The 13,409-nt window shown below is 51.6% G+C and overlaps 1 protein-coding gene across 8 annotated transcripts in view; it reads left to right on the plus strand.

Annotated features, from left to right (window-relative positions):
* Positions 1-13,409, plus strand: part of LOC144102143 (nuclear distribution protein nudE-like 1) — a 168,548-nt gene that overhangs the window by 112,383 nt on the left and 42,756 nt on the right. For 2 of the 8 annotated variants that reach the window (XM_077635463.1, XM_077635459.1), the window contains exon 8: positions 10,762-10,913. The exons of the other annotated variants lie outside the window; for them this stretch is intronic. In XM_077635463.1, coding sequence (XP_077491589.1) covers positions 10,762-10,869 — 108 coding nt within the window. In that variant the 3' untranslated portion in view covers positions 10,870-10,913. Of the gene's footprint in view, positions 1-10,761; positions 10,914-13,409 lie in introns of those variants that run through there. 8 annotated transcript variants of the gene reach the window in all.

A 13,409-nucleotide genomic window follows, 5' to 3' on the forward strand; every position in this document is an offset into this window, starting at 1 on the left:
CATGGAAGGACAGTGGCTTTAGTACGGTTAAAATTGCGTAATGTCCGATTGTAGATCTCTGGAAGATTTCCACGTGTCCTGTTAAGAGCATGCTTCGTGTTATTTGTATGAAGAGATTCTAAAAGAAGGCGCGATGATAAGTTTTTCTCTGTGGCAATGACTGATGCTTCGTCCCAATCGATGGTGTGTCCCGTTGATACGCTGTGTTCCGCCAAAGCATTAGATGTGGAGTGGCCGTTCGTGACGTCATTCTGATGCTCTCTGAGCCTGCGTCTGAAGTTTCCAGTTTCGCCAATGTAAGCGGCGTTACAGACTTGACACGGTATCTTGTATACTACGCCCGGGTACCTTGAGAGATCTAGACGATCTTTTACCCGGACCAGCTGTTGTTTTGAGTTGCTGGTAGGCACATGAGAAATGTGCACATCATAGCCTTTGAAGATGCGTGAAAGTGCGTCGCCTACCTAGGAAGCATAAGGAATGCTCGCTCGTCAACTTTCAGTCCGCTCATCCAATTGGTCACAAGCGGTCAGTCACCAAATCGCTTTTTAATCGCGCTTTCACCCTATGCTCGACCCAAGAAAAACTCCGCTGCGAAATCGACAAAGTGAAGCAAGATTTGAAAAACAATGGATATCCTCAGCAGCTAATGAAAAGCCAAGAGCACTCCACTCACGCCTCCCGTCCTGGACAAGGGCAGAAAACAAGATACCGTGTCAAGTCTGTAACACCGCTTACATTGGAGAAACTGGAAACTTCAGACGCAGGCTCAGAGAGCATCAGAATGACGTCATGAACGGCCACTCCACACCTAATGCTTTGGCGGAACACAGCGTATCAACGGGACACACCATCGATTGGGACGAAGCATCAGTCATTGCCACAGAGAAAAACTTATCATCGCGCCTTCTTTTAGAATCTTTTCATACACATAACACGAAGCATGCTCTTAACAGGACACGTGGTAGTCTTTCAGAGATCTACAATAGGACATTACGCAATTTTAACCGTACTTAAGCCACAGTCCTTCCATGCGGCGCTCTATGTGATCAAGGGACCCCCGGTAACTCGACCTCTTGGCAAAAAGGCAGTGACAGTTTGTTACCTGCACCTTGAGAAGAAGGGTCGGTTAGCTCGAGTCATCGCCGTGCTGCCGAACCCACTGAAAGAGGCGTCTGGGTGAAGAGGCTTTATATCCTGGTTGATTTGCGCGGCACTTGTCACTTGCTAATGGTGAGGTAACTTCCAGATACTGTGGTGCAAATCAGTGGTGCTGCGCTGATCGTGACGAGCTATCGTCCCGCAGCACGCAGAATTCCTTGTGTGATGGTTCCAAGAAGGGCTGCTCTCCAATCGACCATGTCAGCAGAGCTGATTCCTGGTGCGTTTTCCAGCCAGCATCAGAAGGACAGGGCAGGGGATCGACTGGACCATCCAGAAGCGGCAGTAGAGATACGAACCAGAAGAGCTGCATCATGAAGAAGGGCTGGTTAGCTCGAGCGATCGCCATGCTGCCGAACCCACTGAAAGAGGCGTCTGGGTGAAGGGGCTTTATATCCTGGTTGATTTGCATGGCACTTGTCACTTGGTAATGATGAGGTAATTTCCAGATACGGTGGTGAAAATCAGTGGTGCTGCGCTGATCGTGACGAGCTGTCGTCCCGCAGTGCGCAGAATTCGGTGTGTGATGGCTCCAAGAAGGGCCGCACTCCAATCGACCATGTCAGCAGAGCTGATTCCAGGTGCGTTTTCCAGCCAGCATCAGAAGGACAGGGCAAGGGATCGACCAGACCATCCAGAAGCGGCAGTAGAGGTACGAACCAGAAGAGCTGCATCATGAGGAAGGAGGGCTGGTTAGCTCGAGCGATCCGCTGCCGAACCCACTGAAAGAGGTGTCTGGGTGAAGGGGCTTTATATCCTGGTTGATTTGTGTGGCACTTGTCACTTGGTAATGATGAGGTAACGTCCAGATACGGTGGTGAAAATCAGTGGTGCTGCGCTGATCGTGACGAGCTGTCGTCCCGCAGCGCGCCGAATTCCGTGTGTGATGGTTCCAAGCAGGGCCGCGCTCCAATCGACCATGTCAGCAGAGCTGATTCCAGGTGCGTTTTCCAGCCAGCATCAGGACAGGGCAGGGGATCGACCGGACCATCCAGAAGCGGCAGTAGAGGTACGAATCGGAAGAGCTGCATCATGAAGAAGGACTGGTTAGCTCGAGCGATCGCTGTGCTGCTGAACCCATTTGCTTTAAGTTGCGCTGGTAGGACGATGCTGAGCGTCGAGTCCGCCATTTCAGCTGATGAGTGCTTGAAATCACAAAGTGGTGGCCGCTATGCAGCTGCGCTCCACACACTTGACTCAGCCCTGCCTTCGCGCTTATGAGGATTTTATTAAACCTTCATCTGCTAATGTTGAACACAAGCATGATGCAAGCTGCAATCTTGGACCGCTTTCCCGGCCTTGCTGCAGTGAACACGACAGCGGTGGCTTCACTCCAGGCTGTGCAGTGAGCACACTGCCCCTATTCCAGTTCACTGTAATGCACATTCTGTGCTCATGAGCAGCCAGTTGTGAGTCAGCTCTCATGTGGGTGACCATTTTAAGGCCCCATTACGAGAAGCGCTGGTGGGGTGTGTGTACTTGATGACAAGAAAGATAGGGTGACATCAAGCCAAGCGTCGCAATTTCAGACAATCATATAAGTTTGATCCCTCATATATCCCCCACTGGCTGACCTCAATGTTGTGCCAGTATTCCCGACTACATTCGTACCAACGATGTGAGCAACCGTTCGTCGTACAGCGTTCGGGGTAGTGTCATATGATTTCTCTTTGCATATAGCTTACATGTTCTGGTCAAGCAGGAGGCTAGCTTGCGACAGGGATTCGAACCAGTGACATATGCACCTTCAAATGTATACCTTCCCAGACTTCACCTCTTTCCTTAAGGCGCAGTTGAGGCGTCCACCGAGATGTGAGACAGTTACTGTGCCATTTGCTCTCCTCGAAACCGATTTCCATATTAAAATTGTGACTCAATCATTGCGGGTGGTGTCATATTGTTAAAGTGGACGAATCATGAACGAAGAAGTGGCGGTGCGCTGAACGACGACGACGTTGACAGTTGGTAGCTGGGCGCTCGGTTCTGAGCTGAGTGCTGGCCATCTCAGAGCAGCCGCCAATATAGACTTACTGCCGTAACATCCCCGTAACATCTTTTGGTGGAGGTCGCGGGTTCGAGCCGACATGCCGACGACCCGACGAGCCGACGAGACGACGGGCCGAACCGGCGAGATGACTACCGACCCGGCCCCTCCGTCTGCGCCTGCCACGCCAACTGTCGTCGTAGCCCACCCTCGCGACCCGGGCACATTCTGCGGTACAGATGGCGTGGACGTCGAGGACTGGCTCTCGCTTTATGAGCGTGTTACCCAGCACAACAGGTGGGACGCCACGCCGATGCTGGCCAATGTAATATTTTATCTCGCCGGCACCGCACGCGTCTGGTTCGAAACACACGAAGAAGAGATTGCCACGTGGGATGCCTGCAAGCGAAAGCTCCGCGGCCTGTTTGGGAAACCAGTTGGCCGTCAGCTTGTTGCCAAAAAAGAACTTGCAGCTCGCGCCCAAACGGCCACTGAATCATATATTACATACATTCAAGACGTCTTGGCACTGTGCCGAAAGGTCGATCCCAACATGACCGAAGACGATAAGGTAGGCCACATTCTTAAAGGCATTGCCGACGATGCCTTCCACCTTCATCTCTGCCGGGACTGCTCTACGGTTGACTCCGTTCTGCAGGTGTGTCGACGCTTCGAGCAGGCCAAGCACCGGCGCATTGCACACCGCTTCGACCGCCTGCCTAACACAGCTGCCAGTTCCAGTTGCTAGGATCTGCCGACACTAAGGCAGCCTTCCAACCCCGACAACGTGACTCGCATCGTGCGCCGTGAACTGGAGGCGCTGGCTCCTGTTACGCCCAACGCGCCCTTGTCGGACAACACCCTGGCCACAATATCCCTTATTCAAGCTGTCGTCCGCCAGGAGGTCGCCAACTTGGGCATGCCCTCCAGCCATCGTCCCGTCGAACCTCGGAGTGCGAGCCCCATCTCTCCCGTGGTCGCTACTGCTACGGCCCGCAACACCTTCGTCCCAAGTTACACAAGGTATCGCAATCCGGATGAGTGGCGTACCCCTGACGACCGGCCGATCTGCTTTACGTGCTCGCGCGTAGGCCACATCTCCCGCCACTGCCGCAGCCGTTGGTCCGCACCTCCCCGACCTTTGCCCTACGTCGACCGCCGTTATGACTATGGACGTCGCTTCACGCCTCGGAATGACCCACCCAGCGCCGAGTCCACACCGCCTCCTCGTAGAACCAGCCGCTCTCCCTCCCCGACAGCCCACCGTTCCCGCTCGCCTCTTCCGCACCGCAGTTACTCACCGTCCTCTGCAGGCCGCTTCGCGGGAAACTAGCCAGTGGAGCTCCCGGAGGTGATGCTGCATTGGTGCCCCGACCTGAAAATCCTCTACTGACCCAGCCTTCGCCCTGTAATCTGCTCGACGTTTTTGTGGACGGTGTTCCTGTTTCTGCCCTCATTGACACTGGTGCCCAAGTCTCGGTTCTTAGCTCATCCTTTTGCCGTCGCCTCAAAAAAGTTCAGACCCCTGCCGCTTCGCCCACCGTTCGCGTTGCCGATGGCAGCACTGCTGCCGTCACTGGCCTGTGCACTGCCCGCGTCACTCTTGCCGATCGTCACATCCCAGTTTTGTTCACCGTCCTCGAACACTGCCCTCACAATGTGATCCTTGGTCTAGACTTTCTAACCGCTCACTCTGCCCTTATCGACTGCTCCAGCGGCCTTCTACGATTGGACCTGCCTCTCAGCTCAGCCGACACACCCTCAAGCTCCACGCCCCGCCTTCGCTCCACCGAGTACGCTCGCCTGCCCCCCGACTCTGCCGTTTATCTGCCTATGTCCCCATTTCCTGCGGTTCCTGATGGGGATTATCTTGCCTGTCCACTCGCCGATGTCGTTCTCTCCCGCAATGTTGTTCTTCCGCACCTCATCGTGACCGTCACCAAGAATAGCACCTCCCTTCCTGTCCTCAACTTCAGCTTGTCACCACAAGTTCTTCCTGCAGGCATATCGCTTGCTACTTTGTCTTCTCTCACCGACTGTACCGTCACTGCTCTCTCACCTGGACCGCCTTCTACTGTCTCTCAAGCGGCCGACATCCCGGCCAACGTTCCGCAATCCAATTCTGCGATGATTGCTTCTGACCTGAGCCCCGAGCATGCACAGGATCTTCACAACCTTTTGGTGTCCTACTCCGACATTTTTGACTTCGCTTCTGCTCCTCTGGGTCAAACATCGGTAGTGACTCACCGCATTGACACCGGCGATGCCAGACCTATACACCGGAGGCCTTATCGTGTGTCGCTACCAGAGCGCCAGATCATCCAGCGGGAGGTGGACAAGATGTTGGCCAACGATATCATCGAGCCTTCAAACAGCCCTTGGGCATCTCCTGTCGTGCTCGTGAAAAAGAAAGACCAAACTTGGCGGTTTTGCGTCGACTATCGTCATCTCAACAAGGTCACGAAGAAAGACGTCTATCCCCTTCCGCGCATAGATGATGCCCTGGACTGTTTACATGGCGCCCGCTACTTTTCTTTCATCGACCTTCGTAGCGGGTATTGGCAAATCTCTGCTGACGCAAGAGACCGCGAGAAAACAGCTTTCGTCACCCCTGATGGCCTTTACCATTTTAAGGTCATGCCCTTCGGCCTTTGTAACGCCCCTGCCACATTTGAACGGATGATGGACTCGTTACTCCGGGGCTTCAAGTGGACGACCTGCCTTTGTTACTTAGATGATGTAATTGTTTTCTCGCCCTCCTTTGAAACCAACCTGCTTCGCCTTTCGTCCATCTTGGCACTTTTCCGCCGCGCAGGTCTTCAACTCAACTAAAAAAAATGCACTTTCGGCCGCCGCGAACTCAAAGTCCTCGGCCATTTGGTGAATGCGAGTGGCATACAACCTGACCCTGATAAAGTTCGTGCCGTCAGTGCTTTTCCCTGTCCCCGCTCGCCCAGTGATGTCCGCAGCTTCATCGGTCTCTGTTCCTACTTTCGCCGGTTCGTCCCGAACTTCGCAGCCGTCGCTCGCCCTCTCACCAATCTGTTGCAGAAAGGCGTTCCTTTTTCCTGGGGCCCAGAGCAGGCTACTGCATTCTCCAGCCTTATCGCCGTCCTCACCAACCCTTCTGTATTGGCCCATTTCAACCCGTCTGCCCCGACTGAACTTCGCACCGATGCCAGTGGTCACGGAATTGGCGCCATCCTTGCTCAGCGACAACGCGGCCAGCACTGCGTGATTGCGTATGCCAGCCGTCTTCTTTCTTCCGCCGAGAAGAATTACTCCATCACAGAACGCGAGTGCCTGGCTCTTGTTTGGGCCATTGGAAAATTCCGCACATACTTGTTCGGCCGCCCATGCACTGTTATAACCGACCACCACGCCCTGTGTTGGCTCTCATCTCTCAAGGACCCTACTGGCCGTCTTGGCCAGTGGGCATTGCGATTGCAAGAATACACCTTTTCCGTGGTTCACAAGTCCGGTCGCCTCCATCAAGATGCAGACTGCCTGTCCCGCTATCCCGTTGATCCTCCTTCTACAGACTGTGAGTCGGATGCCTGTGTCCTCTCCATCTCCGACCTCTCCCACATTGCCGACGAACAGCGCTTGGATCCCACCCTCACCTCTCTCATCGGCCGCCTCAGCACCGACCGCCGCGACACTTCTCTGGCCCGGTTTTTGCTGGACGGGAACACGCTGTACCGCCGCAACATGCGACCTGATGGCGCTGAGCACTTGCTCGTTGTTCCCCGCCACCTACAGTCCACTATCCTCGAACAACTGCATGACGCACCTATGGCTGGTCATCTTGATGTCTCCCGTACGTACGACCGCGTGCGCCGGCGTTTCTTCTGGCCTGGTCTGTACCGCTCCGTCCAACGCTACGTCGCCGCTTGCGACGTCTGTCAGCGCCGAAAAAAGCCCGCTGTCCTGCCGTCTGGACACCTGCAGCCGATCCCCATCCCGACCGACCCGTTTTCTCGTGTTGGGTTAGATTTACTTGGGCCCTTCCCGGAGTCCTCCACGGGGAACAAGTGGATTGCCGTCGCCACCGATTATGCCACGCGGTACGTGATCACTCGCGCCATTCCAACCAGCTGCGCCACTGACGTCACTGACTTCCTTCTGCACGACGTCATATTACACCATGGCGCTCCCCGTCAACTCCTTACCGACCGTGGCCGCTGCTTCCTTTCCCGAGTTGTTGACGAAATCCTTCGTTCGTGCTCCGTTCGTCACAAGTTCACCACTGCTTATCATCCTCAGACGAACGGCCTTACGGAGCGTCTCAACCGCACGCTGACAGACATGCTCGCCATGTACGTATCCGACGACCACCGGGACTGGGGCATAAGCTTGCCTTTTGTCACCTTCGCCTACAACTCTTCGCGCCATGATACCGCTGGTTACTCGCCCTTCTATCTTCTCTTTGGACGAGACCCCTTACTGCCCTTCGACACTCTGCTGCCCACAGCTGGCCCTGTCACTACATATGCGCGTGACGCTATCGCCCGAGCAGACGTCGCCCGCCAGGTTGCTCGACACAAGCTCTCCGCCTCCCAAGAGGCTCAAAAACACCGCTACGATGGCCTGCACCGTGATGTGCGATACCCTGCCGGATCTCTCGTCTTGCTATGGCTCCCATCCCGTCGTGTAGGGTTATGTGAAAAACTTCTGCCGCGCTACACAGGTCCTTATCGTGTATTACGGGCAGTGACCAACGTAACGTATGAAATCACGCCGCTGCACCCAAAGTCGACGTCCGCTCCACTCAAGTCCGAAGTCGTTCATGTAGCTCGCCTCAAGCCCTATCACCCACCATCGACATCGCCCGCCTAACACGCACCAGGACGTTGCTTTCAGCCGATGGGGATAGTGTTACAAGTGGACGAATCATGAACGAAGAAGTGGCGGTGCGCTGAACGACGACGACGTTGACAGTTGGTAGCTGGGCGCTCGGTTCTGAGCTGAGTGCTGGCCATCTCAGAGCAGCCGCCAATATAGACTTACCGCCGTAACATCCCCGTAACAATATGGTTTCTCCTATATAGCATGCATTTCTTAGTTGGGTTGGAGGCTAGCTCGCGACAGGTATTTGAACAGTGTGTGAGAATGTTTCAGTCGGACCTTTGTGGAATCAGTGTTTGGAGGCGCGTCTCCGTTTCATTTCTCAGTGTTCAACCTGTGGCTATTCTTTATTTCATACATCAAATGCAATGCTGTGGAAGGTATAGAAGTAGTCCGGACGGGAAAATAAAGGGAGGCATGTTACTCCGCACTTGTTCTGTGCCCCAGTGGTCTAAGGCACATGAAAGCGACATCGTGTTGTCAGCAATAACAGTGCATTTAATCAAGATTATGACAAATGTGTCAGGTGGTAAGCCTACAGGGAAAGCATTTCCTACGTTTCGCTCACCACAACTAGTGCACTACTTTTCGGTCACAGATGCAGGCAGTGCAAAGGGGAGCGTTAGCTTTGACAGCGTTCCACATGATGTTTTAAACGGAGTATAGGTTGAATGCTCATGATGACGCACTAATACTTTCGCTTTCACAGCACATAAGCAGCCTCTTTTCTGCTCCATCTGGTGACATGAATAGGCATGAAGGGAGGAATGTGGTAAGAAAAGTTCAGAATGGGGACAGGGAACAACTAGGCCTCGGCAGGTGTGGTGCCTGGTTTAATGAGCCGCTTTGGCATTTCTCTCTTGGTTTAGGCCATGTTTGTAGGGGAGGATACAGGGCGAAGCATACGTTGTCATGCAGATGGCACGCTGTGCAAAAAACAAAGCATTCTAATCTGAGAATTAACAGGTGCCAAAGAAGGCATGCTAAAAAACAAATTGTCATGGTAAAGAGAGAAAGTGTCACACAGTCGAACCCGCATGTATCAAACTCTCCAAAAAAACGCCTTCGAGTTCAAGATAACCTGTAATTCGATATAAAAATAGCAGTAAATTTAACAACATACAAACATGTTGAGGCAGAAAAAAAAATGTATTTCTATGATAGCCACTTAATGCGTGCAGATTACTGAGCGAAATAGTCATGAATTATGTTTCTTCATCTCAACTGCTTCAGAGAAAACACATTTTTCAATGTTATCAATGGGCTCTGAACAGCTGAGACCGCAGCCTTTTATCGATACGCAGTACCATGCTCAGTGCACGGAGCATGTGGGCACAAGTTCTGTCAAATCCTTATCAAAATTTGCATCAGTTTTGTCCTGGTTATTCGCAACACCGGCAACGGTGTCTTTGCAACCGTCGTCCGCGGAGACACTCGCCTATGGTTGCCTTATCACAAATAGCACCAGGAAATTGGGAAAACTAGTTCCACAAATCAGCAAGACAGCTTCGTCGAACTCACCCTTTAAAGCATTTGCTCCATCTTCTCCGGCACAGCAGAAACCAGAATGTTGGAAGCAGTTGTGTATAACATCATTCCATAACACACTCAGCATAAACACTGTGCCAAGAGGCGGATTTTTAGGTTTTAGATTTTTAGGTTTTAGGTAGGTGGTTTTTTAGGATTTTTGCAGGAGCCCTTCAGTAGGATGCTTCCTACAACTAATCTTGTAATAAGGGAGCAAATTACTCCACCCAAGGGGCTTCCACTGGAACTGCTCAGCTCAAGAAAAATTGATCCTGGTCCTAGCATAGCGTTCGTGGTTATACACAACCCCCTGGCCCCATTGCAGTGGTCAGGTGGGCAGCTTTCTGACAGACGACGGCCAAATGTGGGGAAAAGCGGGATCTTTCAAAAGGTGGCGGGGCTAAGACAGTCATGCAGTGTTTTAAGAAAGAATGAGTTTTTAAATATATATATGGAGCTGGTATTCTTCAACTTTCAGATGATGATCTAAATGGAAAATTAGTTGAGCCATAGCCGTGAGGGAATCGCGTTTTTGAAATTCTTATAACTGATATGGCTATCACTAACGTCCACGTACAAATCTATAATTGCAGTCAGGTCAGCAATAGTTGAAAAGTTAACTTGGAATTTAGTTAATCATTTTACTAGTTATCATAATTTGTCTGTTCTTTGGTGTTAGCCAACACTGGTAGTACTATGCCGCTAAAAGCTTCTCCAACTTGTGGCGCCTGTAAAAGTGGTGATCACAACAGCCTTGCAGGAGAGGCCTGAGAAGAGCACTTGGTTAAAGTGCACATTGTCACGTACTATTCGGATAAGAATGGCAGTATGCACTGACATGAGTTTGAGGATGTACGTGAGGGGAGGCAACGATGGAGGGGGCATTAATTGTAGAGGATGCTGCACAGCAAAGTGCAGTGCCAATGGTCACACTTGACAGCATATCACATTTTGTTTAATTTTGTTAATGCTGCATTGCATGTGTGTCTCAAGAGGGTGATGTAGAGAATGCTGCTTCTTTTTTTCTTTTCCTTGTTTCCCACCCCTCCTCCCTGTTCCTTGCACCATGGGGGTGCCCCATGCCATTGTTGGAATGTGATTTGCTTTCAACTGTGTGGCACCATGCACTCACATCCCCGCATCACGACACTGGACTTGGGTCGTCATTGCTTTCGTACACCCACGTGGACGGTAATGTCTGCGCTTGCCGTTGAATCCTCTGGCAATGGTTGCTGCTGCAGTTCCACATTGTCGTGTTGCGTGTCCGTCTGGACAGAGATGGGCAGCACATTGTCGAGCACAGAGTGCGGTCCAGACCAAGCTTCCTCTCGCAGTTCAGCGTGGCATAGGACTTGTTTTTTGCATCAATAAAGGCCACATCGGCCGTAGGAGCTCTGCTGAGTTCTGCATTGTGGGCACTGAAGAGGTGCCAAACTCTGGAAAACCCAGAGGGGCAGGGTGTGTCTGGTTTGGTTTGGTGTATGGGGTTTAACGTCCCAAAGCAACTCAGGCGATGAGGGACGCCGTAGTGGAGGGCTCCGCCAATTTCTACCACCTGGGGTTTTTTAACATGCACTGACATCGCACAGTACACGGGCCTTTAGAATTTCACTTCCATCAAAATTCGGATGCCGCGACCAGGATCGAACCTGTGACTTTCGGGACAGCAGCCGAGCATCATAACCACTTAGCCACCACGGTGGCTGGGGGGTGCGTCTGGAAATCAATGGGCAGATAACTAAAGTAAGGTTCAAGAGCCTCAGACAGACACAACAGTTTACAATAGGCAGGGTAGCATTGGAATTTGTCTGGCAGTACATTTACTCAGGGCAGGTATAGTGCCCGCAGATCTGGTTCACAGGGCAGTCCTCTTATAACGATGTTGAGAAAACCGGAAAATACGATTGTTATCACTGATTATCGTTATATCAGAACTGGCAAAAAAAGAGAAGGCCAAAAGAAAACACCCACCTAGTATTCCCCATGCATGTAGCCACCTGCGCTCCTGTCAAGGGTGCACAGTATCTTGGTGCACTGCCAAGTTTGCCGAGCCCACCTATGAAAAGATGTATGGCCTGGCGCGCTGCCAAGGTTTGTGCTGCGGGTTTCTACAGTTTGTACAGGTTTGTACAGCGGGTTTGTACAGGTTTGTACAGTGTGAGGCGGGATATCGTTTTGTTGCAGCAGGATTTATTGGGGCTAGTTGGTTCATACCGAGTGGAAAGGGTAAACTGCGTGAAAGTGTCAAGACAGAGAAAGGAACACACATGACACTTACTAACGCCGTGTGTGTTCCTATCTCTTTGTCTTAACCCTTTTCATCGTCTTGTGCTTAGTTGTTACCCAGTTCACGAATGCACAAATGGGTGGTAACTAGGTTTGTGTGGCCAAGCAAGCTCTTCTCTCCTCCCTCCAGTGATTGAAAAGGTGATACCCCACTCATGGATTCTGCTATGCCAGTCCGTTAGTGGAGTGTTCACATCATTCGTTTCAAGCTACTTTATTTTTTACCAAACTTTCAGACAAATTTTGGGAGTAAACACCTTCTGGGTGACCAGAATCTTATCATTGTATCCTCTATTTCGGCAGTAATTTCATCGTTATATATCCTGTATTTTTACACAAGGGCAGTGGGAGAGTTGATAAATCTCTGATCGTTAAATCTATAACCAGAAGAATAAGAATGGTGTCATTTGGCAGGTAGTCTGAGGCTCAAGAAGAAACTATGCAACACCTGTATCCTACCAGTACTCACCTATGGGGTAGAAGCTCAGAGACTGATGAAAAGGGATGAAATTAAGTTGAGGACAGCCAAGTGAGCTATGAAGATAGGTTAAGAGTGAGTCGGAGAACAAGGGTGGTAACAACATCCTATTCGAAACCAAGGATTCGGAGAAATGGGTATGGGCAGGGCATGCAATGCAAAAACAAGATAATTTTTGGTATTTACATGAGGGGAGAATAAATGGAAATGAATGACATATTTTCCAAAGGATGGTGTGGAATGTGGCACTGGCCATTCCACTCCACTGCTGTCTGGACTGTAGGAGGAGAGGTCTTTTGTGAGGCATAAGTGGTAAAATAGTAGACGGCCGATTTTTCGGACTCTTAAGGGACCGCGAAAACGACCGAAAAATCGGGCAGTCCGGAAAATCAAATTTCATCGATAAAAATCACGAACTTGTTACCAATATGCCGGAGGAAGGCATCAGGTTTATATTGCTCACATTCTAAAGCTCCTCATGACTAAATTTCGTCGCGCGACATGTGCACGGACGAGGACGGCGACCGCTTTCATGAGCTCGGCCTGGCTGTGCTGCCCGCGGCATGTCGCCGATGAACGCACGGGTTGGGATAAAGTCTAAATGGGAAAGCGAACACGCCGCTTCGGGAACTGTGCTGCGCCCGCTGTACGATGGGCCTGGAACGAGAACGCGAAGATGGCGAAACAATAAGAAGCGAGAAACAGCCGGAGCTAGCGCCCTGTCGGCGTTGGCCTTCGTAATTAGGCCTAGCCACTAGGGCCGAAATCGGCATCGTATCCGGTGATATGCGCTATGCGGTGGCTTGCGTAAATGAGAGGCGTCTTGTCTGTCATCAAAACGCCAGTTGTTTACGGTGTTACGATAGAAAAGTCAGGGTTGCGTGCGTTTTGCCGCGGGTACGCTGACCTCGCTTTGAAATGCACCACCATCTCCTCCCGCGCTGACCGTTCCCGTGGAGCCGTACGCCTCCCACGCGCTTCGCTGCTACCTCTTTCTGTATCCATGACGAAAGACACAGATGAGTCCCGCGAACTCTTACTACTGTTCAAGTTCGTGCAGCGGAAGAGACATTCAAAAACAGTACGGATTCAAAATCATGCGGGCGCAATGTACCGACTCACTCG

Source organism: Amblyomma americanum, chromosome 8, assembly GCF_052857255.1.
Source record: "Amblyomma americanum isolate KBUSLIRL-KWMA chromosome 8, ASM5285725v1, whole genome shotgun sequence".
NCBI classification, from domain to species: Eukaryota; Metazoa; Arthropoda; class Arachnida; order Ixodida; family Ixodidae; genus Amblyomma; species Amblyomma americanum.